The 25,998-nt window shown below is 46.0% G+C and overlaps 1 protein-coding gene across 1 annotated transcript; it reads right to left on the minus strand.

Moving 5' to 3' along the window:
* LOC147115600 (apolipoprotein D-like) lies at positions 1-25,998 on the minus strand. The gene is made up of 6 exons (XM_085989980.1): positions 25,859-25,998; positions 19,802-19,940; positions 16,659-16,780; positions 12,421-12,509; positions 2,576-2,611; positions 1-1,059 (listed from the first exon to the last, which is right to left on the minus strand). Exons 2-6 carry the CDS (start codon positions 19,919-19,921, stop codon positions 824-826), a joined length of 603 nt encoding a protein of 200 aa, XP_085846106.1. The 5' UTR covers positions 19,922-19,940; positions 25,859-25,998; the 3' UTR covers positions 1-823.

Below are 25,998 nucleotides of genomic sequence, written 5' to 3' on the forward strand. Positions count from 1 at the left end.
TCTACCCCATAGTGAGGTCAAACTGTACTAAGTCGTGACTACAAAGGATGAGATGGCTTGTGCAGTCTGAAATCATGAGGTGCATTATTTTCACATGCATCAGTACTAACAAGTCAGTTATCTGTTTATGCCAACTAGTTGATAGCAGGAGCTCAGCCAAGTGCTTTGTAATTTGGGCAAAACATGCCAGGGCATGTGTATTGTGGCTCAATAACTTCTAATGATCGACTGATCACGGTTTCAAAATCACCACAGATGTTTTTGCTACTCACTATAATCCCCCTAGACCTCTGCGCTCGACCTATTCTGGCCTTTTGAACATCCCCGATTTTAAATGCTCCACCATTGGTGGTCATGCCTTCAGCTGCCTAGGTCCTAAGCCCTGGAATTCCCTCCCTAAATCTCTCTGCCTCTCCACTTCCCTTTCATCCTTTAAGACGTTCCTTAAAACCTACCTTTTCATCTGCCCTAACATCTCCTTATATGGCTCGGTGTCAAATTTTGTATCTTTTTGATAACACTCCTGTGAAGCACCTTGGGATGTTTTATTACATTATAGGTGCTATATAAATATAACATTGTTATATTTGTTTTTGGGGGCAAATGTTGACAACTGACCATGTTTTGAAGGCGTTTATTATGACTGTTTCACTTTTAGTAAAATAAATTGTACTCAGTTCACAGCTCATCACAAAAACCTCAGCACATATGATGTAATCCCAGTTATACTAACTCAGTTGTAAAGTGCAATCATAAAAACTAAAGATGAATTGATTTTGATACAGATTAAAGTGTTGATTTTGTATGGATTCTGATCACCTCTTTATGTGTATGAAGGGCAACCTTCTTGATCAGATGTAATCATTTTTGTAACGTCGATACCATTTGAAGTTAGGATGCCATGCAGGTAGTTAGTGGTATTTTCTTGTAGCTGCCGTTCTCTTGACAAAATCCAGGCATATTCCGTTTGTCTAAAACCAAACGTGGACCAGCAGGAGAATACCAGTGAGTAACTTGTATAGTCAGTGGCTAATACCCAGTATGGGATAAAGGATAATTCTGCAAAAACACAGGACACAGAACATTAATCTGGGATAAAGCAAGTAATTTCCATTGGCTACCTAGATAGTAGAATTAACCTCAGTACCTGGATAAACCTTTAAAAAATACTACAATACATCATGGAGAACAACGAGACGTGAAAAATATCTCCATCGGATGGTTACAGACAACCTCACCTGTGACTTTGATGTCCACAGGTTGTCCAGTTGGTCTTTCATGTATAAATATTTAGTATCTCTCAACGGCTCTGTTGCCAAATGACCAACAGAACCACCGAAGAAATATGAAACAGCATAAAGAAATTACTCAACTTTTATCATTTATGGAGAAGTAAGGATAGTAATAACACAAACAAATAGGAATAGGAGGTCATGAGGACTATACTGCTTCAAAATGGGGCAGTAGAACTGCTCCAATATTTAAGATGGATCTTGATTGAAAGACGTCATTGAAATCAAAGAATTATGACTGAAGGTAAAAGTAACACATCATCCCACATTAGCATTGACCAGCAGAAGAGAACTTTCTACTCAGAAGGACCCTGCATTCTTCTAATATAACGTGGGGTAAAGAGGAATGAACAATTGACAGAACATCCCACACCACTTGCTTCTATCTATCTATATCTATATCTGGCTGCCTCACTCCCTTTGCATCCAGCACAGATTCGTCATACTCCAGACATCAAACCTTTTTACAGGTGTAAAACAATCTTTAAAAATAAGGAGAAAGAAAGCCAAGCATTTCTAATCTACAAAGGAAGTCCACCAGCAACAGAAAATAGCTCCTAATTAACATCGAGTCATACTGAAAGAAAGTTTACAGATATACAAAAAGAAAGCTTGAAAGAAACTTTAGTCTGATCTCTAATTGAGGGTTTACTAAGAGAAAACAACCTCTATTTGAAAAATATCAAGAGTAAAAACCCAAAAACATAACAGCTGACTTCTGCACAATATTCCAATAACATTCTGAAGCTTTATAAGTGACCTTAAAGTGACCTTCTTCAAGATATTCACTTCCCTATTTGGCCTGGTCTTTACACATTGCCTCTTCCAGGTGATGTGCCTGAGCTCATTAATTCTGTATCGTATCAATCCTAAATGGCTGTCGATACACCATAGTACTCCATCACTGGGCTGGATGTAGAAAGTGTGATATGCCAGATATCATCTCCCAGCAGAGTTTTATACATTAAGCCTATTTTTTGAATAAAAGCCTACTCCACTGCCTATCTATTTGCATCATGAGAAATTTGTGTGGAAACAAATCAGTCAAATAGCAACTGATCTTGATTTATCCTGAATAAATGCATTGCCTGTACTGAATGATTAACAAATCTTACATAATTACTGCAAATTTAATGAGAAACAATCAACAGTGAATTACCAGAAATAAAGTGATCATTACTTAATACACTGAATTCGATTATTACATTCCGGACAGGATCTGACATCATTTGTTAAACTGTGTTACACTTATTATTCAGAGAGTTGTATATTTCAGTACGTACCTGGAAACTGTGCTGCGTATTTTGGCGGAACTTCCACTGGATTAACAAAACGTAACAAAAATTAATGGATTAAAAGTAACCGCATATGCCAAACAGGAACAAAACTACAAGTAACAATATCAATATAACTTTAAAAGTAAAACCAGCTAAATTCATGGTAAGTGAATGCTGCTCTCTCATTCTCCCTGAAGAAAGTGAGGATTGACACACAATCCCCCAAATTAGCAAGAGATGGATTTTTCCGAGCAATCCAGCAAACCATTTGCATTAGAAAGTAGCAAAATTTAAAGATCTGCATTTATTAGGCAGAATTCACTAAATTTATTGTGAGTAAGAATGGATTTCATAAAGATTAATTTCTTCTAAAAATAAAATTATTTAACAGTAAATCAGGAAATAGTTGGGGCTGTAATAAGGGAACAGCTATAATCATGGGGGATTTTAACTTTCATATTGACTGGACTAATCAAATTGGGCACGGCAGCCTTGAGGAAGAGTTCATAGAGTGTATTAGGGACGGGTTCCTTGAGCAGTATGTAACTGAACCAACCAGGGGGCAGGCAATCTTAGATCTGGTCCTGTGTAATAAAACAGGATTAATAAAAAATGTCCTAGTAAAGGATCCCCTTGGAATGAGTGACCATAATATGGTTGAATTCCAAATTCAGTTTGAGGGTGAGAGAGTTGGATCTCAAACCAGCATACTGAGCTTAAATAAAGGAGACTATGAAGGTATGAGAGTAGAATTGACTAAAGTGGACTGGGAAACAGATTAAAGTGTAAGACGGTACAAGAGCAGTGGTCTACATTCAAGGAGATATTTCACATCTTTCAAGATAAATATATTCCACTGAGGAAAAAGGGGAGTAAAAGAAAAGACAGCCATCCGTGGCTTAGTAAAGTAATAAAGGATAGTATCCAACTGAAATCAAGGGCATATAAAGTAGCCAAATCTAGTGGGAGGATAGAAGATTGGGAAGCATTTAAAAGCCAGCAAACAATAACTAAAAGATTAATTAAGAAAGGGAAGATAGATTATGAAAGTAAACTAGCAAAAAATATAAAAACAGATAGCAAGAGTTTCTACAGCTATATAAAAAGAAAAAGGGTGGCTAAAGTGAACGTTGGTCCCTTAGAGGATGGGACCGGGAAACTAGTGGTGGGGAACATGGAGATGGCAAAGACGCTGAACAAATATTTTGTATCAGTCTTTACAGTAGAGGACACTAAAAATATCCCAACACTGGACAAACAGGGGGCAATGGGGGGGGGGAGGAGCTAAAGATGATTAAAATCACTAAGGAGATGGTACTCAGTAAAATAATGGGACTTAAGGCGGATAAATCCCCCGGACCTGATGGCCTACATCCTAGGGTCTTGAGAGAAGTGGCGGTAGGGATTGTGGATGCATTGGTGATTATTTTCCAGAACTCCCTGGACTCAGGAAAGGTCCCGGCAGATTGGAAAACTGCTAATGTAACACCCTTATTTAAGAAGGGAAGTAGACAAAAAGCTGGAAACTATAGACCAGTTAGCCTAACATCTGTGGTTGGCAAAATGTTGGAGTCCATTATTAAGGAAACAGTTACAGAGCATTTGGATAAACATAATTTAATAGGACAGAGTCAGCATGGTTTTATGAAGGGGAAGTCATGTTTGACAAATTCGCTCGAATTCTTTGAGGATGTAATATACAGGGTGGATAAAGGGGAACCAGTGGATGTAGTGTATTTGGATTTCCAAAAGACATTTGACAAGGTTCCACACAAAAGATTACTGATCAAGATAAGAAATCACGGGATTGGGGGCAATATACTGGCATGGGTGGAAGATTGGCTATCTAACAGAAAACAAAGAGTTGGGATAAATGGTTCATTCTCGGGCTGGCAATCAGTAACTAGTGGTGTTCCGCAGGGGTCAGTGCTGGGACCCCAACTCTTTACAATCTATATTAACGATTTGGAGGAAGGGACCGAGTGCAACATATCCAAGTTTGCCGACGATACAAAGATGGGAGGGAAAGCAATGAGTGAGGAGGACATAAAAAACCTGCAAAAGGACATAGACAGGCTAAGTGAGTGGGCAGAGATTTGGCAGATGCAATATAATGTTGGAAAGTGTGAGTTTATGCACTTTGGCAGAAAAAATCAAAGAGCAAGGTATTATCTAAATGGAGAGAAACTGCAAAGTGCTACAGTACAAAGGGATCTGGGGGTCTTGGTGCATGAAACACAAAAAGTTAGTATGCAGGTGCAGCAGGTGATCAGGAAGGCCAATGGAATCTTGGCTTTTATTGCAAGGGGGATGGAGTATAAAAACAGGGAAGTCTTGCTGCAGTTATACAGGGTATTGGTGAGGCCACACCTGGAATACTGCGTGCAGTTTTGGTTTCCATATTTAAGAAAAGATATACTTGCTCTCGAGGTGGTTCAGAGAAGGTTCACTCGGTTGATTCCGGAGATGAGGGGGTTGACGTATGAGGAAAGGTTGAGTAGGTTGGGACTCTACTCATTGGAGTTCAGAAGAATGACAGGCGATCTTATCGAAACATATAAGATTGTGAGGGGGCTTGATCGGGTGGATGCGGGGAGGATGTTTCCACTGATGGGTGAGACTAGAACTAGGGGGCATAATCTAAGAATAAGGGGCTGCGGTTTCAAAACTGAGATGAGGAGAAACTTCTTCACTCAGAGGGTAGTAAATCTATGGAATTTGCTACCCCAGAGAGCTGTGGAAGCTGCAACATTAAATAAATTTAAAATGGAGATAGACAGTTTCCTAGCTGATAAGGGAATTAGGGGTTACGGGGAGAGGGCAGGGAAGTGGACGTGAGTCTAGATTCGGATCAGCCATGATCCTATTGAATGGTGGAGCAGGCCCGAGGGGCCGTATGGCCTACTCCTGCTCTTACTTCTTATGTTCTTATGTAGTGTTGTGATTTAGAAATGATTTAGAAGCCAACAGTGACAGCCTATACTGCCAGAGTCCCTGTCTGACATTAAGGCCGGAATTTTGCCTACCCAAACAGGTCCGGAGTGGGCGGTGGCCATGGCGGGTCGTGACCTCGTTGTTGGCTCCATCCCGCTCCACAGAACGACTTTACGTTAATAGGGCCTATTAAGCCCACCCTGCGCGTTACCCGGCCCAATTAAATGGTGCGGGTCTGGTGACGACATTCATGACGCGTTTTCAGCCAGGATCTTTAAAGGGGCCATGTGCTTATGGAGGGAGTCAGAGCATGCAGGGAGGTCTTCTTCTCTTCCAATGGACGGAAGAGACCTACCCAGGAGACCAAAACAGCCTGGTTGGAGATTGCAGAGGAGGTCACCAGCAGGGATGTGGTCAGGAGGACCTGGGTGCAATGCCGCAAATGTTTCAATTATCTCATTAGATCAGGAAAGGTGAGTACAAAGCCACACTCAACTTCATCCTGCTGTGCCTCTCATCACATCCCCATCACTCTGCCTTCCCAAGCCTAGCCCTGCACATCCTTACTCACACCAACATACGTTGCACATCCACGCATCCCTCACTCTCTATCTACATTATCACATCCCCATCTCACTGGTCACCCCTCACACTCACCCTCATCCTAGTGCAATCATACCAATTAGCAACACACAAGCAGTCCACTTGGCTTTGCCACCCCACTCCATCATAGTCTCCCGCTAAAGATCTAACCCATCCATTCCTTACACTCATTCCATCAGTCTCACTCAGCCTTCTCTTCTTTTGCTCCTTGCAGGAAAAGAGAGCCCAAAATAAGGAGAGGGGGAGAAGCGGCAGTGGCCCACCATCATTTGCAAACCTTACAACAGCAGAGGAGGCTGCTTTAGAAATATCTGGAATCGCCGAGCAGCTGGAGGTGGGAGATGGAGAGAGGGGGACATCTCAGCAACCTGGTGACAGAATTACATCTCATACAGCTACATGGCATACATCAGTCACTCATATGGGAACTGATGTCAGCAGCCAATGAATGATCATCATGCATAATGGTTTATGTACCCATTCTTCATATGACATATCTAACTCATCTCTTTACTCTCCCACAGGTCCATCAAGAGGCCCCCCGCAACCCCCTCCAACTGTCCAGGAGGAAGAGGAAGCCTCCAGCCTCTGAGGGCACACAGTCACCAGACATAAGCGCACGTAGCACCAGTGCAGATACGCACACCTGGGTGGGTCTCACGCGAGATATAGTGTTGTCATCTGGTGTCTCACAACTCACAAGTAAGCAAGAGCAGATGGTGGAGACAGGGACAGCAGTGGAGAGTCCTGTCCGGAGATCGCAGGACGCTCCTAGCTCTGCTCAACTGCATGCAGATGCCGAGTCTCAGGAGCCATCCAGAAAGAGGGCAATCCCGGAGGTGCAGGAAGAAGGGCAGGGGGCTCTGACAGGTTTTGTGAGCGTGTGTCTGCAAATGTTCAGAGAATGGAGGAGTCCATCTCCAACATGAACAGCACCATGTCGCAGGCTCCTCCATGGATAGGATGGCCACCTACATGGAGCAGCTAATGCGCCACTCACAGGAGCACATGGTCTCTGTGGAGAATAGATGGCTATTTACAGAGAATAGATGGCAGAGGCTCATAGACCTCCTCTCTAGGAGGGATGTCAGAGTAGATGTGGATCCTCATGGCCCCACTGATGTGCAGCAAGGTGCTCTTCAGCTCCTTGGCAGCAGGGGAGTGAACAGGCTGCCTCTACCTCTGCTGAAGCCACAGGGCTAGCACCTGGTAGAAGTACACAGAAGGGAAAGATGACACACAAGTAGATTCACAAGGGTAGCCACTTGGGTGTTTTAGCCAATGTTTATGTAAACTTTCCGTTAATGTGCTGTCCAATATAAAAATCTTTATTTTCACCACTCTCTGGTCTTAAACAGATTTGTGTGCACCTTTGGACGTGGCTTAGTGAGTTGCAGTGAATGGTGAGACATAACGGTACCTCCAGCAATGGTGGTGAGTGTGAAAGGAATGGCTTGGTCATTGCAGGGATGCTTTCTGGCGTTGGTGCGGGGTGGTGCCAACCTGGGCCATCATGTGGCAGCCATATGGGTGTACAGCGTCAAGTTAAGTAAATCTGGCCATGATAAGGCCAACCCTGGCCTCCCAGGCAGCAATGTGCTCGGGTGCTGATGCCCTCTGTCCTGACAACTACCTGTTAATGATTTGAATTCGGTCGCCCGCCTCTGCCGGTCGGGTCGCTGCCGCACTGCCAAGCACGCCAGAGGGAAAGGCGCGTCGGGTTGAGATGACGACGGGTTCCCGACCCGCTCCCAAAAACTATCCACTTTCCCACGTGACCCACCCCCGATCGCGCCCACAACCACCCCGGAAAATTCTGGCCTGAGTTGTGGACGAGCTAAAAGTTCCTCCAGTTGAATGTTGGGAACACTGAAGCTGAAATTTTCAGCCCCCACCATAAACACCAACCTCTTGTCACAGAATCCATCATCCCCAACATTTGCTCAGGTTTAATCGGGCTGTGCAAAAACACGCCATCCCGTTCAGTCCAGAGCTGAGCTTCAAACCTGGGGATAGATTTTCAACTTGCCACCTGGGCGTAAAACTGACATCATCCTGCCCATTATATAAACAGTCTGATTTTCCTTTCCACTGGTTTCAATGGGAATGAAAATCGGGCAGTTTGTAGAACAGGCGGCTGATCCGCAACACCAGTGTGACGCCCGGGCGGCAAGATGAAAATCTACCTCCCCTGTATCTTATTCAGCACCAAGAATGTGTCAATTCTACCTCCACAAGAGTGCCCTCCCCCTGTCACTTAATCCCACTGCTGCTGAAAGTATTGTCCATGCTTCTGTCGCCTCTTGACCGGATTTCTTCAATGGCTTCCCTGCTGACACCCGCCCACCAGTCTTCATAGACTCCAACTTCACCAAAGGTTCCCTGACTGTATCCTATCCCATCTGCCCATCAGCCCTTCCTCACTGATCACACTGGCACCTTGTCCATCAATGCATGCACGGAATTTAAAATTCTCATTCTCCTCTTCAAATCCCTCCATGGCCACTCTCAGGCCATCTCTTCTAAGCTTGTAGTCTTCCCATGCCCGTTAGTCCTCCAGTCTACTGTGCATTGCCTTCCTCCCTTTACCCCACCATTGGTGGCAGAAGCTGTAGCCACTTCAGCCCTATTCTCTGGAATTCTCTCCTAAATCCCTTTGTCTTTATAGTTCATTCCCTGCTTTCAGGATTGTTCTTCAATTCCATCTGTGCTGCCAAGATTTCAGTAATCTTTCCATTGTGGTTTAATGTCTGTTACTCAGCCATACTCATCTGCCGACCAGTGGATGTGAGGCCCACCTGGGACTTAACCTGGACCTCTAAAGATTTTTTAAATTTGTAACTTTTTTTGGCCCTCCATAAAGGGGGCTGATTGACACACTTCTGGGCTCTTTCCATGGTGGGGATGATGGCACTCTCCTAGAGTGGGCATTGTCTGCTCCATTATGCACCCTGTCCCCACTGGCAGGGGCCTGAGATGCACCTTTAGTAGTGTAGGCATCCACCCAGCATATTTAAATCAGATGACCTCCTCTGATCCCATTTAATTTGATGGGGTCAGCTCAGCACCACAGATCATCAGTAGGTGGATCCCAACACTTACACCAGGATTAACAGCCCTCTGAGTTCTGGACCCCCTGTGATTGTGGGATAAGAAGAATTGCTGGAGATTATGCGCAGGGGAACAATTGTAATCTTGCTATGAGTGAATAATGCCTTAGAAATTAATAAAATCTGATTTTAAAGATCCTATTTAAGCTAGGTATTAGTTTGATCTTTTCAGGATTGCCCCATGCCTGGATATTCTTGCTGTAGTATGGCAACCAGAATTGTACACACTACTCCATATGTTCCCATACCCAGTGCCTTGTGCAGACTCTTTATCACCTCTTGGGATTTGTGCTCTATCTCTCTGTCTATATATCTGCTTAGCTTCCCGAGTGTCAGCTGTGGCTCATTGGGCAGCACTCTCACCTCTGAGTCAGAAGGTTGTGGGTTCACAGTCCCATTCCAGTGATTTGAGCACAAAAATCTAGGCTGACACTCCAGTGCAGTGCTGAGGGAGTGCTGCACTATCGGAGGTGCTGTCTTTCGGATGAGACGTTAAACCGAGGTACCGTCTGCCCTCTCAGGTGGATGTAAAAGATCCCATGGCACTATTTTGTAGAAGAGCAGGGGAGTTATCCCCGGTATCCTGGCCAATATTTATCCCTCAATCAACATCACAAAAACAGATTATCTGGTCATTATCACATTGCCATTTCTGGGAGCTTGCTGTGCACAAATTGGCTGCCGCATTTCTCACATTACAACAGTGGCTACACTTCAAAAATAATTCATTGATTGTAAAGTGCTTTGAGATGTCTGGTGGTCGTGAAAGGCGCTATATAAATGCAAGTCTTTCTTTCTTTCTTTCATTAACTACTGCCACATACTGCACAGTGAGCTATCCAGCAATACCCCCAGATCTTCTCTGATATCTATTTAGCATGTAGTTCCACAAACTTTTTCCCTTCCGTGATCTCATCACATTGCTTTAGTCCAATGTTAAATGTCATTCAACACTCATCAGCTCACCTGCCCAACCTATCCAGATCCCTTTGCATTTATTCCCTCTTTTTGAAACCCCTTCTCATTTTATGTCAGCTGCGTACTTTGTTTCTGTCCCTAACAGTCAGCATTTTCTCAGCATGGCGTGGTTTGCTGATCTAAATCAGCATTTGTTACAGCTCGAGTCATTTTCTGTTAAGCACAGCCCAGAATGGCCTGAATTTCTCTTGTGCTGGAGTTTCATGTATGTGTAAATCTTTGGAGTTCTATGCTCACGAAAAGTTGTGCACAAGTATGGAGGTTGGGGGACATGCAGATCTTTGCTAACCGGCCTGGCATTTGATAAAATATAGATAAGATTAAAAATAATTACCTTTCTTTTGAATTTGTGGGCTCCATCCTCAACTGCAAGACTAGAAAATTTATCATTTATGCCTTATATTGCATTAATGTAAGAAGTCACACAACACCAGGTTATATTCCAACAGTTTTATTTGAAATCACAAGCTTTCGGAGCATTGCTCCTTCGTCAGGCAGCGCTCCGAAAGCTTGTGATTTCAAATAAAACTGTTGGACTATAACCTGGTGTTGTGTGACTTCTTACATTTGTCCCCCCCAGTCCAACACCGGCATCTCCACACCATGGCTTATATTGTATTAGTAGCACGGACTGCTGTTAGACTGGGGTAAATCATTTCTAATCACAATTCACTCCAAAATGCATCAAATGGGTGTCAAAAAATAAATATTACTTGTTCTTCTACAGTTGAGGGGAAACAGGAAAAAAATGGCTTCTTTTGTGGGGGGCAAAAAGGAAATAAGTGCTCAATGTGATTGGGAGAGTGGGAAATTTGTCTCTGGGGGGCAGGATAGAGGAAGATATAGGGCTAAAAATTCAGTTTGGGGCGCACAGCTCGCCTGGGCGCCGGAATTACCGCTGCGCGCGGAGCCACTTGCGCCATCGGGATATTCAGTTTCAGCGCTCCAAGTGGAAGTCGGCCGCTAAACAAGGGTTCCGGCGCCCCGCTTGGGGCGCTGAAACTGAATATCGGCGCGCAAAGTGCCGCAGCGCCACCCGCTGCAGCACGGCAGCCTGCAGTACTGCAGGCCTTCCTCCCACTCTTAAGGGGGAGGTGCCTGCAACAGCGCGATCCCCGCTCGCGAGTGCCGGCAAATGAGCCCGGCACCAAGGAGAAGTGCCGGGCTCTCGGGAAACAGCCGGCAATGCCGCGGGGGGGGTGGTGTAGGAGGCCGGGGACGGAGGTGCGGGCAGGCGGCCGCCGAAAAAGCGGCCGGCCGCACCTCCACCTTAACTCGCCCCACTACCGCCACAGGTAGGCCCCTGTGTACCGGTCGCTGTTTGCGGCCGGCGCGGAGGAGGCGGTAGCGACCAAATATGGCTAGCGGGGCGATATCGGGGCGCTGCGCGCACCGATGACGTCATCGGTGGTGGCGCAGCGCTACAGGCTAACGCCGCCATTAGCGCCTCGCTAAATATCGCGGTAGGTGTGGCCAGTGGCGCAAAAGCCCTCTTTGGGCGCAAACTGGTGGCGCAGGCCACTGAATTTCTAGGCCATAGTCTCTCCAATTAGGGCAATGAGGAACAACCTTCTCCCGATAACTGGAGAGTGGAGAATCTATGTTTTCTGTGATGAGGAGAGGGAGGTGCAAACGTCTGTGAAAAGAGAATTTGCACATTCTCTGTCAGCACGAAAGAGGATGTGTTGACACTGCAGGAAGGGTGGAATATGAGGAAAGAATAGGGATGAATATGTTCTCTCTACAGGGAGGTAGAGGCATGCTCTCTCTGCGAGGGAATGGGGAAACAGACCGCCGGTTGGACAAATTCCCATGGAGAGGTGAGAGGGGAGGACATGTGCTCCCTGTGGAGATGGGAGAAGGGATGACATGCTGTCTCTGCATGGAAGAGAGAGAAGAGTGTCATGCTCCCTCATTGGGAGAAGGCAAACACATTCTCACCGAGTAGGGAGTAAAATGTGTTCTTCACAGGCTGAGGGAAAAGCACACTCACCAGGAGTAGGAATTGGTCTTGAGCTGTAGCACAAAGTGGGCGGTGTCGCATTGGCCCGCTTTTATAGGCCCCAACTGGGATTCAGTCACATTGAAGCCAATTCCATTTCTATCCCTTCATCTTTTATTTGGAGGTGGCAGATGGGTAGCAAAAGGTGATTCACATGTAAAGGAAAAACCTGGCAAAATTTATAGACCAATATATGTAGATTTCACTTAGCTTTGTGTACTTACCTTTGTAGGCTTTAAATTGAAGTCTAGCTGTTTCATTCACTTTAGCTGGAACAATATCTCCTTGATAAGCTATCAAAGAACCATTAGGCCTGCATAAAACACAGATTTTATTTTTTTAAAGTGTAATCTTTACAGCTTTACTTCAGCATTTTGTGACCTCAGACAGATAATACAATTTGAGATCTCGGATACAGTACCTGAACAGGTCTGGCTCAGTGAGCAGAGGCAGGCTAGTGGAGAACTCACTCACCACTCTATCATCCTCTGTAGTCAATTCATTAAAGGAAAATGTTTTCTCCACCTTCCACAACACACTAATGTAGGGAGCTGACCAACTATGAAACAGAATTTACTTCAGTTCTACCTTTTCCAAGGCGATGGGTGCAGGGCATGAAGGAAAAGTGGTCATCAAGATTTATTCTGGTCAGTATTTTTAGGGAAATCATAAATACATTCAAAAAATTGATAAAAGGAAATCTTCATGGACTTATTTAAGATGTTTCTCAATAAGCAGAAAGGTTTTGAAAACAACAGCCAGTTATTTTCAGAACCCTTTCACTGATTTAGTCCGGTTGTTTCCTGTACAAGACATCCACAGCCTCAGAGGGACTTTCCAACTGCACTTGGAAAAAGCAAGCACTTTGTAACGGAGAAATTTCGCTGAGAAATCTATTTTCTATATTTAAAATAATCTAACTCCACTTTCTTTACATAAAAAGGTTATTGATTGTGTACTACTCCTATTCAACTCATACAATTGAAAAATGTGTTGAACTCAATTGTTCTGCACAGAGTTGTTGGCCCCGTAATTGCACAGGGATTTCTACCAATCTCCCACTGTAACTCCGCCGGGAGACCAGTGGAACCCTCTAGACAATGACGTAAACAGCAGAAAATGGCCATTTACACCATTTCCCTGGGGGTTCTGCTGGGTCATTATCTATGGATCCCACTAAACATATGAAGTGAGTGCATCTGTTTTCATGGATTGCCAGTTGATGAGGATCACCCATTTAACTCAAGAGCATTGTTCACAGCCAAAGGGCTGAATTTAACCCTACCCACCCAGCAGAAACTGGACAGTTAAAATCAGGAGCAAGACTGAATCACCAACATCGCGCTCCCTTCCCTGAGTCTTCAATTATAACCAGATCTTCTGAATAGACGGCAAGGACAGCGGAGTGAAACCGGTGGGGTCCTCCTTTAAATATGCAGATCATGCTAAGGTAATCTCATCGAGCCCCGACAGCCATTTTAACTGGTGGCCTGAGGTTTTCCCGGCAGATGAAGTTAGCAGAAAGAAGAGCGAGGGCCAGAAGAGGCAAAACAGGTACGTTTCTAAACTTGCCTTGCGGAGTCAGAAGGAGCTGGATTGCTCCTCCAGGCCCACAAAGAAAGTTTAGGTCTCCCCTGCATGGACTTCCCCACCCCCCACACAATGTCCCTTCACAACTGAAAGCCCCTACCTGCAACTTAGCTGATTGCCAGGGATCTTTCTTTGGTCCTGGCTGGCGGCCTCCTGCCGCCCAACATACCCACTGGCCAGATGCTGCTTCCTGACAGTGTCAGGCGGGTAAGTGACTGGGGGCATGCAGACAAGGCCCGGGAGTTAAAAGAGTCCGGGCCCCACATTGCTGCGGTCAAGACAGTTTGCCGCCCTCCTCAGCTCCCGCCTGCCCGATTCCTGCTCAAAACTTGAATAAACAGAGATTAAGGTCTCGAAATTGCTACTTTAAAGCAAACAGTGTCTTAAAGGAATGAATCCTTTCCCAACAATTTGTGTTTGCCAAAGACATGAATATTGGGTCCTGGTCACAATGGGATGCTATTTTTACATCTCCATCTTTGCCATTGTGTGAGTTGATAAAAGTATGTTCAGACTGCATATGGGAGAAACTGATGCCACAAAACCCTACAAGGTGTCTACTGCAGAGCCAAATATGTAACGGCCAGTTAATGACACATTTTCTGTTAATCCAACTCTGCAGTAAGAAAAAACGATCTGTGGAACAGAGAAGACATCAAGGAAAGAAAGATTCAGCAATGGTGCCCTCTCGGCTCCTGTGCAGCCAATCAGAATCTTTGGTGATGAAGGACAATAAAGTAACAGAGCCTATTGCAGAAATGGAAGATAGCAGAAATAGTCAAGTTCATCTCACACACTCACACTTGGGAATAAGACAGGAAGAACGTGTCTGACCTTAAGAAAACTGCAAAAGTAAACAATTAATCCGTTTAGTAATTAATCCAATCAGTAAATAAAACAGCAGAAAACAACTCACTGCAACTTAACAAATGAAGTGTTCCATGTAACGTGTAATTTAATGACCATCAGTTACACTGCTGGCTGCAGCTTACAATTGAAAGCCTCACTATACTTACATCTTCCAATAGCTTCACATATCAAATCATAGAAATTTAACTCCCCTGCTCTTTCCCATAGCCCTGCAAATCTTTCCTTTTCAAGTATATATGCTATTCCCATTTGAAAGTTACTATTGAATCTGCTTCCACCACCCTTTCAGGCAGTGTATTCCTGATCGTAACAACTCATTGCATAAAAACATTTCTCCTTATCTTCCCTCTGGTTCTTTTGCCAATTATCTTAAATCTGTGTCCACTGGTTAGAGACCTTCCTACTAGTGGAAACAGTTTCTCCTTACTTCCCCTATTAAAACCCTTCATAATTTTGAACACCTCTATTAAATATCCTCTTAACCTTTTCTGCTCTAAGGAGAACAATCCCAGCTTCTCAAGTCTCTCCACATAATTGAAGTCCCTCATCCCTGGTGTCATTCTAGTAAATCTCTTCTACACCCTCTCCAAGGCCTTGACTCACTTCCTAAAGTGCAGTGCCCAGAATTGGACACAAAATACTTCAGCTGAGGCCGAACCAGTGATTTTTAAAGTTTTAGCATAACTTTGTTGCTTTTGTACTCTATGCTCCTATTTACAAAGCCCTCCATCCCATATGTTTTTTAACAGCCTTATCCACTTGTCCTGCCCCCTTCAAAGATTTATGTATGTGAACCCCAGGCCTCTCTGTTTCTAAAATACATTTTCTTTTGTAAATTCTGCTTAACATCATTCCATTTCTTTCTATTGTTGTGTCAACTCCTGTTACTCCAAGAGACTGCATTCAACCAATCAGCAGTTGCTTCCCAAGTCTCCTTCTTCATGAAACTATTTAGTTGATTAATTTCACTTCAAAAATAGATATCCTCCAGTCTATTGCCTATTTTATCGCAAGGTCCTTCTCTTTCATTTAGCTTTGAATATTTTTTCTACCTCCGGTCACCATTTTCTGACCACTTCTATCTTCAGTATTTCACATGGTAATTCAGTGAAGGTTACGAGCCTATTTCTGCCCTGATCAGGTGCTTAACTGTGTCATTTGTTACCTCCAGGCTCGACTATTCCAATGCTCTCTTGGCCGGCCTCCCATCTTCCACCCTCATAAACTTGAGTTTATCCAAAACTCTGCTGCCTGCATTCTAATCCATACTAAGTCCAGCAACGCCTCCATTTTAAAATTCTCATCCTTAGGTTTAAATCCCTCCATGGCCTAACCCCTCCCGATTTCTGTAACCTCCTTCAACTCTACAACCCTCCAAAAATTCTGCATTCCTCCAACTCTGGATTCTTGCGCATCCCCTACTTTCTTCGCCCACTCATTGGAGGCCATGTCATCAGCCTTCTAGGCCCGAAGCTCTGGAAATCCCTCCCTAAACCTCTCCATCTCTCGACCTCTCTCTCCTCCTATAAGACCCTCCTTAAAACTTACTTCTTTGACCAAGCATTTAGTCACCTGAGCTAATATCTCCTTCTTTGGCTCGGTTTGAATTTTGTCTTATTGCCCTCCTGTGAAGATGCTTGGGATGTTTTACCAAGTTAAAGGTGCTATATAAATGCAAGCTGTTGTTGCTGACAAGTGATAACTGCATCGCGCAACTTACTGCTCGCAATAGATTAAGAAGTGTTAGATGAGAATATTGGGCATTGACAGATCTGCAGTCACTGAATAGAATTTATATCTGAACACTGCAAAAACTGCTTTTTCACTGAATAAAGAGGATCCAAATTAACTTCAAGGGCTTCTTTAGAACTCCTGATTTTAAAACAAATTTGTTTCCAGGTTATTAAAGCAATTAACTATTAGTTTAAACTATTAGTGAGCGTATCTGTGCTCTTGACTTTTCTCCATTGCTCTGCCCTCCATCTGTTTCTGGAATACTTACATCACCTCCTGAGTGACAAGCTTTATCCAACCATCTGTTTGCAGGGTGTATTTTTCTGCGACACATCTGCCTTGCACAAAAGCTGTAGGAAGTCGTTGAATCTCGTACCATATTCCCATATACTGTGAAATTAAACAAAAAATAGATTAATGAGCCTGAGTGCACAGATCACTCAGGATTCAACAGTAACTTAGAAAGAAAGACGAAAGAACTCGCATTCATTTAGAATCCTTCATGTGCTCAGATTATGCCAAAGTGTTTCACAATCAGTTCATTACTATTTGAAATGTGATCACTTTTGTTTTTGTTGGCAAGCACAGCAGCTAATTTGCACAGTATGGCCCCACAAGCAGCAATGAGATGAATGACCATTTGATGATATTGGCTGAGGAATGAATGTTGGTTAGGACATTGGAAGAAATCCTTGCTTGTCAAGCAGATGGGGCTTTGGTTTAATGTCTCATCCAAAAGGCAGCACCTCCCAACAATGCAATGCTCCCTCAGTACTGCACCAAAGTGTCAGCCTAGACTATATGCTCAAGTGGAACTTGAACCCAGAACCTTATGGCCTTGAGGGGAGTCCACAGGTGAGCCAAGTTGATACTTATAAGAAGATAATGTCAACAATTTGCCATGTGTTGAAGTCATTCCCTTCCCAACCCAAACACGCGCATGTGCGTGCATATGCAGTCCTCAGTCAAAAGGATTGACTCCTTATTACTATATATGAACAGTACATAATTCAACATTTATGGTTATAAAGGATCCAAAATTTCTCTGGACACAATCCCAGTGGTGCCCTCCAATGCTGAACCCACTGGAGTTTGCAGGGTCACTCAGGGTGGGGGGAGGTGAACATCATTTGCATGAGTCAGCCTGACACAAGCATCACTTCAGGAACTTCTCTGGCACATGCTTGCCTATGCCTGTCAGAAACTCTAGCGCCCTCCTGCCAGTGTGGGGAGGGATGGCCCAGGTCTCCTCCGACCCAGCCAATACACTGATCAGCCTCCTGAGAAAGGTTCAATTTAAAATTCTTCTAGGGTCCAAGTCACTTACTTTGCCCTCACTGATGGAGCCCACATATGGCCTTATGGAGGTTGGTATATGGCCACTCAGTTGACGTACCAGCTGCCACAACTACACCAGGTCTCCTTCCAGCCTGAGGAGCGGGAACTCCCAGCTTAGGGAATCTCCATCCCAGCTGCCATTTGCTTTGTAAGGGGTGGATGGAAGTTCTGTCCCTCATAAGCCAAGGAGGAAGCTCATAGAAACAGTGGAGTTATGATGGGAGACTGGCAGAACCTGTGCCTCAAGGTGTTCATCCACCTAATTGAGATTTTAAAAATTAAGGAACTAAGGGGGAGAAATTCAGTAGCACCCAGGAAGGGGCGCTAACTTTTGAGAAGTTGGAAATTGAGCGCCAGGCGCTAATCAATCTCGCTGCCCACTAAATTCAGTCTCAGCACTCAAAGAATGCAGGGGAGGGCTAAATCAGGCGCTAATGGCATGGGTGAGTCGTGTTAGGCTCCAAGCGATAATGAATATGAGGTGTTGTGTAATCGGGGGTGAGCATTGGCCCAGGCACATTCCAGCCATTAAAGGGGAGGGTAACTGGAGTCTGCACACCAGCCCCCAATGATTTGGGGGGTGCAGAACGGCGATATGCTGTGAGATGAAATGCAAAGTGCTTTGACGACCCACAACACTCCGGGGACTAAGCAGCATTTGTTTGGCTGCAGATACATCCTGCGCTCTCGGACACTCAGAACTGACCTTTGGAACGGAAGTTCCTTGACAGCTGGGGCACATCCCTTTAAGTAGCGCCCTGCCAGCCGACTGGTTCACGTCTCCGCTCCCTGACGCTGTCGACGCGAGGCGGTAAGATGGGGGGCGCTACTGAAGCTTGCAGATCGGGCGCTATGGGGCCGGCGAATCTGCTGTGTGGTGCGGGATTCACCCCGCCGCGGTGCTACTGCCTGAGCACCCTGTTAGTGCCCCCGCCAAGCACTAACTGGGGGTGCTAACCGACTGAATTTCGCCCTCTAAGACTATCCAGAGCTTAACTCCTAGCTCTGAAGTGTGCTTTATTTGGTTCTTCACATTTCCCAACCAGCTCATTTTGTTAAGCTGAATTGTACTGAGACATCAGTGAGCTGTTTAACATGTTCTTAACAGAAATCAATTATGCTTTACAAAGTAAAGAAATACATCCAGGACACTATGCAATGCTCAACAATTACCAATAAAGCCAAGGAGCCCACTGTATTCCTCCTGACAAAAAATATTTTCATAACACCATACATATATCAGAATTAACAGTGGGATCTGCTAACAAGTACATCTCAATTGAATTATTTCCCTCAAAATGGTGGCCTGATGACATGGCAGAGTTGCAGTTTCTTCCCTTCCACCAATCATCGTCAACATCCGATAGTTATTTCAAGGCATAGCCTTTGGCTGAAATAAACTTAGTGGCGTTACTTGCTGTGGATACAATCCCCATGTGACACCACATTATAATTATTAGCAATCACTCAGAACTAATCATGTGGTGTGCTTGGCAGTCTCTTCTACATTTTTGTGTGTAAATGTTGCAGCCATCGAGGTGATAGATGCCAATGCCTGAGAATTTGTCAACCATTGTGAGCATCAAGGACTCCCGGTTCAGGTATAGCACAACCAGATCCAAAATAACGCTCTCTCAACTATCTCAAACATTTGCCTTAAAACCAAACTCAAAAGAAGACTACTTATTGCACTTATTTAAATTTGGTAGCTACAACAATCATACTTTGGGCCTCTTTAAGTGAATCTGCTAATTTAGTACTACTGAGTTTTACTAAACATTGCACCCACCACATGGACCAGGTGGTAGGAACCAAACCTCATTTCATACAGGACTTCTATTCCGAACAGGAGAGAAGAATCGATTTCATCAGGCTGGTCTGGATTGAAATCCAAGGCCCACAGGTGAAAAACCCATGTGCTAAACTGCTGTCCTATTCAGTCCCCCTGACTAGTGCTGTTTATTAACTTCATAAAGGCTGTCAGGAATATATCTTGACATAACGGAATTGATGATGTCATACAGCTTTACAATTAACTAACTATTACAGCTATACATTTAACTACCTACTAACCTCTCTTAGAGTGAAATTTTGTTGCAAAGGTATTTCAGAACAAAGGACGCTTTTTTTTTTGCTGTTTGTTGTGGTGAAACAGATGGAAGAAACTAACAGCATCAATAGTACCCCCTGCATGTTACCGTCTTGGGAGGATCTGAAAGACAAAGAGGTTAAATTAGGTTTCTCAACCTCATCACTCTGATCTTGGCATTCAGAAACAGGAGGAGGAGAGTAACATCTGAGAATAACAGAAATGATTAAACTGAACCATCTCTTTAAAATATAGCATAGAGGGCAATCACATTTTAAGCTGTGGGGTTGCATGTTGTGTATTGGGTTAACATGCATCATTTTTTAAATATAAAAAGAGCTTAAACTTTAAAAAGGAGTGTTTTTAAACACTGATTTTCATTTTGCTAAAGTTAGTTCCAGGCATCGATAATCCTCAGGTGAATGGGTCAGACTTCTTTACCCAGGCTTTGTTTTGTTTTCATTTTCTCTATTGTGCAAATTGCTTCTTTTCATCTTCTTTTGGTTCCTTCCCTACCTGTGCATTCCTTTTTGATGAAGGGCACACAGCTGATCTACTGACAGGTAACGCCGATGTCGCTCTTCACCTTAAGGTAAAGGCCTAGAAATTGGGTATAGCCCCGCTTGAGGTGTTAGAACTGGCGCTGCGCAAAGTTTATAGCCAGACGAAACTTATCGCTGCCTGGTGAGATATTGGGTTGCATCGCCCCCAAAGGGGATTGAGGCGCTAACTCAGACGTTGCACGGGGCTCCTAAGGCGCAAAAGTTCAGGCGCTACCCAATATCGGCGTGGACGGGCGCAGCGCAGGTGATCTCAATTACCGGAAACCACAAGACTTCCAGGCGCCGGCCGGCTCTTAAAGGGGTGGGTCAGTCAGCCTGAGCTGCTACACTCAACGCCCTGTAGGCCTCAGAATCAGCGCTCGCCCTTCTCTGGCGCAACAAACTTGGTGAGGATGGAGAAGGTGAGACAGAGAGCTTCAGCACTGAGGCCCTGGACCACTTGGTGTCTGCAGTTGAGCGCCGTCGAGATGTTCTGTATCCTGACAATGGCAAGAGGCCGAATCAAAAGGCTTACCGGCGATCTTGGAGGGAGGTTTCTCAGAGGGTCAACTCCAACAGCTTGGCGACCAGGACCCCTGTTCAGTGCAGGAAGAAATTCAATGACCTCACTCGGGTCGTTAGGGTGAGTGTTGGTTATGCAAACTTTTGATTCCCTCCATCTGCACCTAACTTCGAGGACCCTGTTGCCATGATGCCCCAATGGCCATGTGTCAGCAAGCACCCATGGCCCTTTCTGGGCACACACATGGACATTTCTCTCAAGGCCACATGTAAGGGCTCTTGCACCATGGGGGGCATGAGATGATCTCTGAAGGCATCATGTAAGGGCTCTTGCACCATGGGGGGCATGAGATGATCTCTCAAGGCATCGTGTAAGGGCTCTTGCACCATGGGGGGCATCAGATGATCTCTCAAGGCATCATGTTACAGAACTTCCCCTTCTTTCCCCTGCAGTCCAAGCTGGCGATGATGCGGAGGGAGCAGCGTCGAACCGGTGGCGGACCTCCACAAGTGGTCACGCTCATGGATCTCGAGGAGAGAGTGCACCAGATTCTTGGAGGACGTCTGTCTGGTCCTGTAACCACTGCAGCTGCCGACCCCATTCTCGACAGCGAGGGTAAGGCTCTCACCTTTTGCAACTGTCTCCCTCCACTTGGTCCCCCCGCCAGCATGCTTCCTCAGTGTGCCGCAATCTGCCATGCCTTTCTGCCAACCTGTCCTTTTGCTAAAGCCACTCTTCCACCTCCCTGCTTTCAGATGATGCATCACCAACTGGGGCTCCACGCCCTGAAGCTGCCAGTGCCAGTGCCTCCGGAGTTGAGGATCAGGAGGAAGCCAGGCCATCCGCTCCAATCTCAGAGGAGCATACACATGTACAGACTGGGGATAGTAGTTCCCTGGAGGGGAGGGGGGGGGCTCTGAGGATCAGCCAGTTGCCGGAACAAGCGGCATGCAGCAACGCAAGGGGGGTAGGCAAGTTCAGCCACCATCTCCCCGGAGGGCAAGGTAGGTAGTGATGACTGCTGCACAGAGTGCAGAGGAGGTGCGTCGCCTGGCTGAAATGAGCACCCAGGCCCGGCTCAGGCACACTGAGCTGATGGCTGCAGTGGGGAGGATGCCTCAGTCAATAGATTCACTGGCAAAGAGTGTGTTGGACTTCGGGGCAACAATGGAGAGGACTCTCCAGGGCTTCGGGGCAACAATGGACAGGACTCTCCAGGGCTTCGGGGCAACAATGGACAGGACTCTCCAGGGCTTCGGGGCAACAATGGAGAGGTCTGTCGAGGGCTTTGCACCAACAATGGAGAGGACTCTCCAGGGCTTCGAGGCCGCTATGGAAAGGACTGTTCAGGGCTTCGGACAATCCCTGGAAAGGTCTGTCCAGGGCTTGTCCGAGGCAGTGGAGCGGTCAGCACCAGCCTTGTCCAAAGCAATGGAAAGAACTGTCCAGGGCTTCTCCGAAGCACTGGCACCTGGCTCACAGGTCCTCACTGCTGCCACACAGTCACTTGCCGGCCTCGTCCACACCCAGATTGAGGCAACGCGAACTCTCACTGCAGCCACCCTATCTGCATCAGCTAGGATCACCCCGGGCCCTTCCAGTCCCATACAAGGCCAGGAATCAGTGGAGCATGCGATTGTGGCGGATGAGCCGAGCCGGTCCCCTCAGAGAGCCAGTGTGTCGTCCGACAATGGTGCAGGTGTCCTCTCTCGGCAGGTGACCATTCCACATGCCAGCGCTGGCACGTCTGCAGTGCAGCTGCCACCACCTGCAGGGCACACTGCTTCCAGCCATGCTCAGATCAAGCATCCTGCGTCCGCACCCTCCAAGCCCAGAGGTCGGCCAGGCCGTCCCTCAGGGGCTTCTGCACTTCCAGACAGCCAGCAGGCGTCCCCCAGCCTTCACCCCGCCACTGGGGTTCAATTATGTAGGAGCAGCAGGGAGGGAAGGGGCCGAGCGCGAAAGAGAAGTCGTTCTCCATCAAGGGGCCAGCAGTAGAGGGAGGTCCTGAGATGTTTCTTTGGCCAAACTCAAGGAGACCCTCACCTGTTGGAATTGTTGGGAAAAGTTTTTTCATTTTGGCGGCTTTGCCGAAGAGTTTAGTGTTATTTTGTTTGTTATGGTTTCTGTTGACATGATGTTGTTTTGCTGTAATGAAAGACTTTTGTGACAATAAAGAGAAGTTTAAATGTGCTAAGATGTACGTGAATAATTACAGTGATGCTGGTCTTCAGATGCTTTCAAACATCCAAAGTGCGCAGCAGTTAAGACACTCATCATTCCGCCAGAGGGGCCTCGAGACGACTCCTCATGAGCCAGTGATGGATGGCCCTTCTACTTTCAGGAGCCCTTCCATCTTCCTCCTCCTGCTCCTCCTCCTCCTCGTCCGCATGCTCCTCCTCCTCCTCCTCCTCCGCCTGCTTCTCCAGGGTCAGAGGGAAGGTGATGAATTGACGCCTTCTCCTATAAAGGGCAGCTGTAACTTGCCGGATGCAGCAGTGGACTGCAGCCTGAGAGATATTCGCAATGTCCCCAATGGCTCACTGAAAGGATCCGTTGCCATAAAAGTTGAGGCCAACAGTCAGTTTAGCGGCCACCGACAGAGAGGTCATGCACCGTAGACGCAGCTGTAGATCCTCAGCAAGCAGGTGGCACAGCTCAGTAACAACGTCCCTCCCGATTCGGAGCCTTCGCACACACTGCTCCTCCGACATGTCAAGGTATGACCCCTAAAGACCCTCGCAGCATACCCTTGGATTGGGCAACCTCCATTGCCCCTCCTCCTTCTGGCCAATCCCGGCCCTCTCTCCCGCCGTCTTTCTGCCCCTTCATAGTGTTCGGCCAGGAGCCCGTCGCCCTCCAAAGCATCTCCCATTCCGATGCCAGTTGGTCAGAAGGCTGTTAGGTCTAGTGCTCCAACTGCTCCGGACAGGTTTGAGGGTCCCAAGTACTCTAATGCTAAAATCCAAAAACTCTGCTCCACAGTAGCACCCCAACTCTCTCCACCAACAATCGCAATGAACAGGCCAAGTGGCTAAAGCTTCAATACTAGAGCTGTCCCCTTTAAATAGCGCCCCCCGACTCCGAGAAGGGCCTGCTAACGCTCCCTCGAACTGTCACTAATAGCGCTAGGCGTTAAGGCTCCGGGCGCCACCCAATATCTACTCAGGCGCCCCTAAAAGGCGTTGCACGATGAAATGACGTCATTATGTGCTTGCGCTCGCGGGCGCGCACAAAGACTTAGCGCAGGCGTTAAATGTATAGTCAATATGGGAGTTGTTGCTATCTTCATTGCGCCCGCCCCAACATTAGGCAACGCCCCAATTCTCGGTCTCTTAAGGCGCTAACCGCTGGCGCAAACAACCGAATTTCTAGGCCTTTAAAGTGTCGCTTGTCTTGTCTCGGTTGAGTCGGCACATGCAGTCTAGCTGTACTCCGCCAACCTTTGGAAAGTGAGGAGACTGGGCCAGCGCAACAGTGCAATTACTCATCCAAATTCTTCAGTTTATATTTAAATGTGTCTAGTGAGCTTGCTGCTACTATCATCTGGTTCCAGTCGACAACTGCTTGTGGGAAGTTGCCATCTGATTTTTCCCCTCCGATTACCTTCGGGGGAAGCAGACGGTATCTTAGTCAGGACCCCTTTAAAAGAGTGAAAGTCTACCGAGGCAGCCCTTTTGGGGAGAGAATCTCGCCATTGGGGACCTTTTTAAAAAGGACGCCTCGCCCTTTTTAAAGAGAGAATCATCATAAAATCCTCTTTTGTAAATCTAACAACGAATTGCGAACACAATCTTGTTTGCTTGCCTTTCCTTCTGAAGATTTTTCAACGATATAAAAGTGTTGATGAAAAGACTGCGAGTACTGAGATGAGGAGATGTGAATGAACATTGCCGGATACTCCGATTGCCTCAATGGTGTTATCAAGCTAACATGTATTTTAATCCAGCTCCTCCCAATCAGTTCTATCCGTTATGTAGGAAGAATTCACAATTTGAACAAAAGGATTGCCATGTTTTGTGGCAGAAAATGGCAGAATTATAGGGACTCACTGAATGATTTATTTCCCGTTCTTCTTTCAGACTTTCCTTACACCATTCTCGGCTGAGAGGGAGACAGAGTTTGAGTTGAGATGAATTTCCCTGTATTTAATCTTTCCAGCTGTTCACCGACCTGTTGTGTATTCCCAGCATCTGCATTAATGTCAGTTTCCAGCATGTACAAGCAGCCCCTGCAGGTCCAGGATTGTTAATGCCTTTCTTACTCGGTAATCTCGAAACTATGTTTAAAGAGCTGTGGCAGTAACCGGAATATGTCCTGTCGCTCATCACATCTCAGCGCTCCCTGTGAACACAAGACTCTACCTTTACCATCCTCCTCCCTTTCAGTTAGAAGGACTCGAGTGTCCAGCTCACCCTCAACCTGTGAATTTAGCGGGGCTCCAGATTGTATTTGTGAAAACCGAACACGTTAACACGGGTCCTGATCACTTTCCCTAAACTCCACTCACCTCAGTCTGTCTGCAAATGAACCCAATTCTGTTTATTCAAATCGTACGGTCTAATAAACCAAATCTACTCCTTCAATAATAGAAACAGAAAATGCTGGGAATATTCAGCAGGTCAGGCAGCACATGTGGAGAGAGACAGAGTTCACGTTTCTGACCTTTGGTCAGAACTTCAATCGATTGCCAATCTCTGTATCAATGAACCGGCTCTATTCATTTCCATGGGGTTCCAGTCTACCCCAGTGGGTTTCCCCTCAAATCCCCAACAAGCAAACGCTCCGACGGCCGGTTCCCTCCGTAACACAACCAGGCGGTGACCTCACTCAAAATGGGCAGAATATTGGACAAGATGATCACATTTCAGCAGTGGGGGGTGGGGAGCTGTGCCCCCCACCCCTCTTATTACAATAACCCTTCTCTGTTGAAATAACCCCCTCCCCCCGTATTACAATAACCCCCAATAGCTCACCCTGGAGCAAAGCGGAGACTGAACGGCGATGTGATCTGGAGCTGACCCCGAATCCCAGCGGTTGTGTCCCGGTGTCTGGTGAGCAGCCCCACAACGAGTCCTTATATCCGAGTCAGCGCTACCCAAAGAAGCACAAGATC

Source organism: Somniosus microcephalus, chromosome 6 (assembly GCF_052327205.1).
Source record: "Somniosus microcephalus isolate GS21.2 chromosome 6, FLI_Smic_1.0, whole genome shotgun sequence".
Classification (NCBI taxonomy): Eukaryota; Metazoa; Chordata; class Chondrichthyes; order Squaliformes; family Somniosidae; genus Somniosus; species Somniosus microcephalus.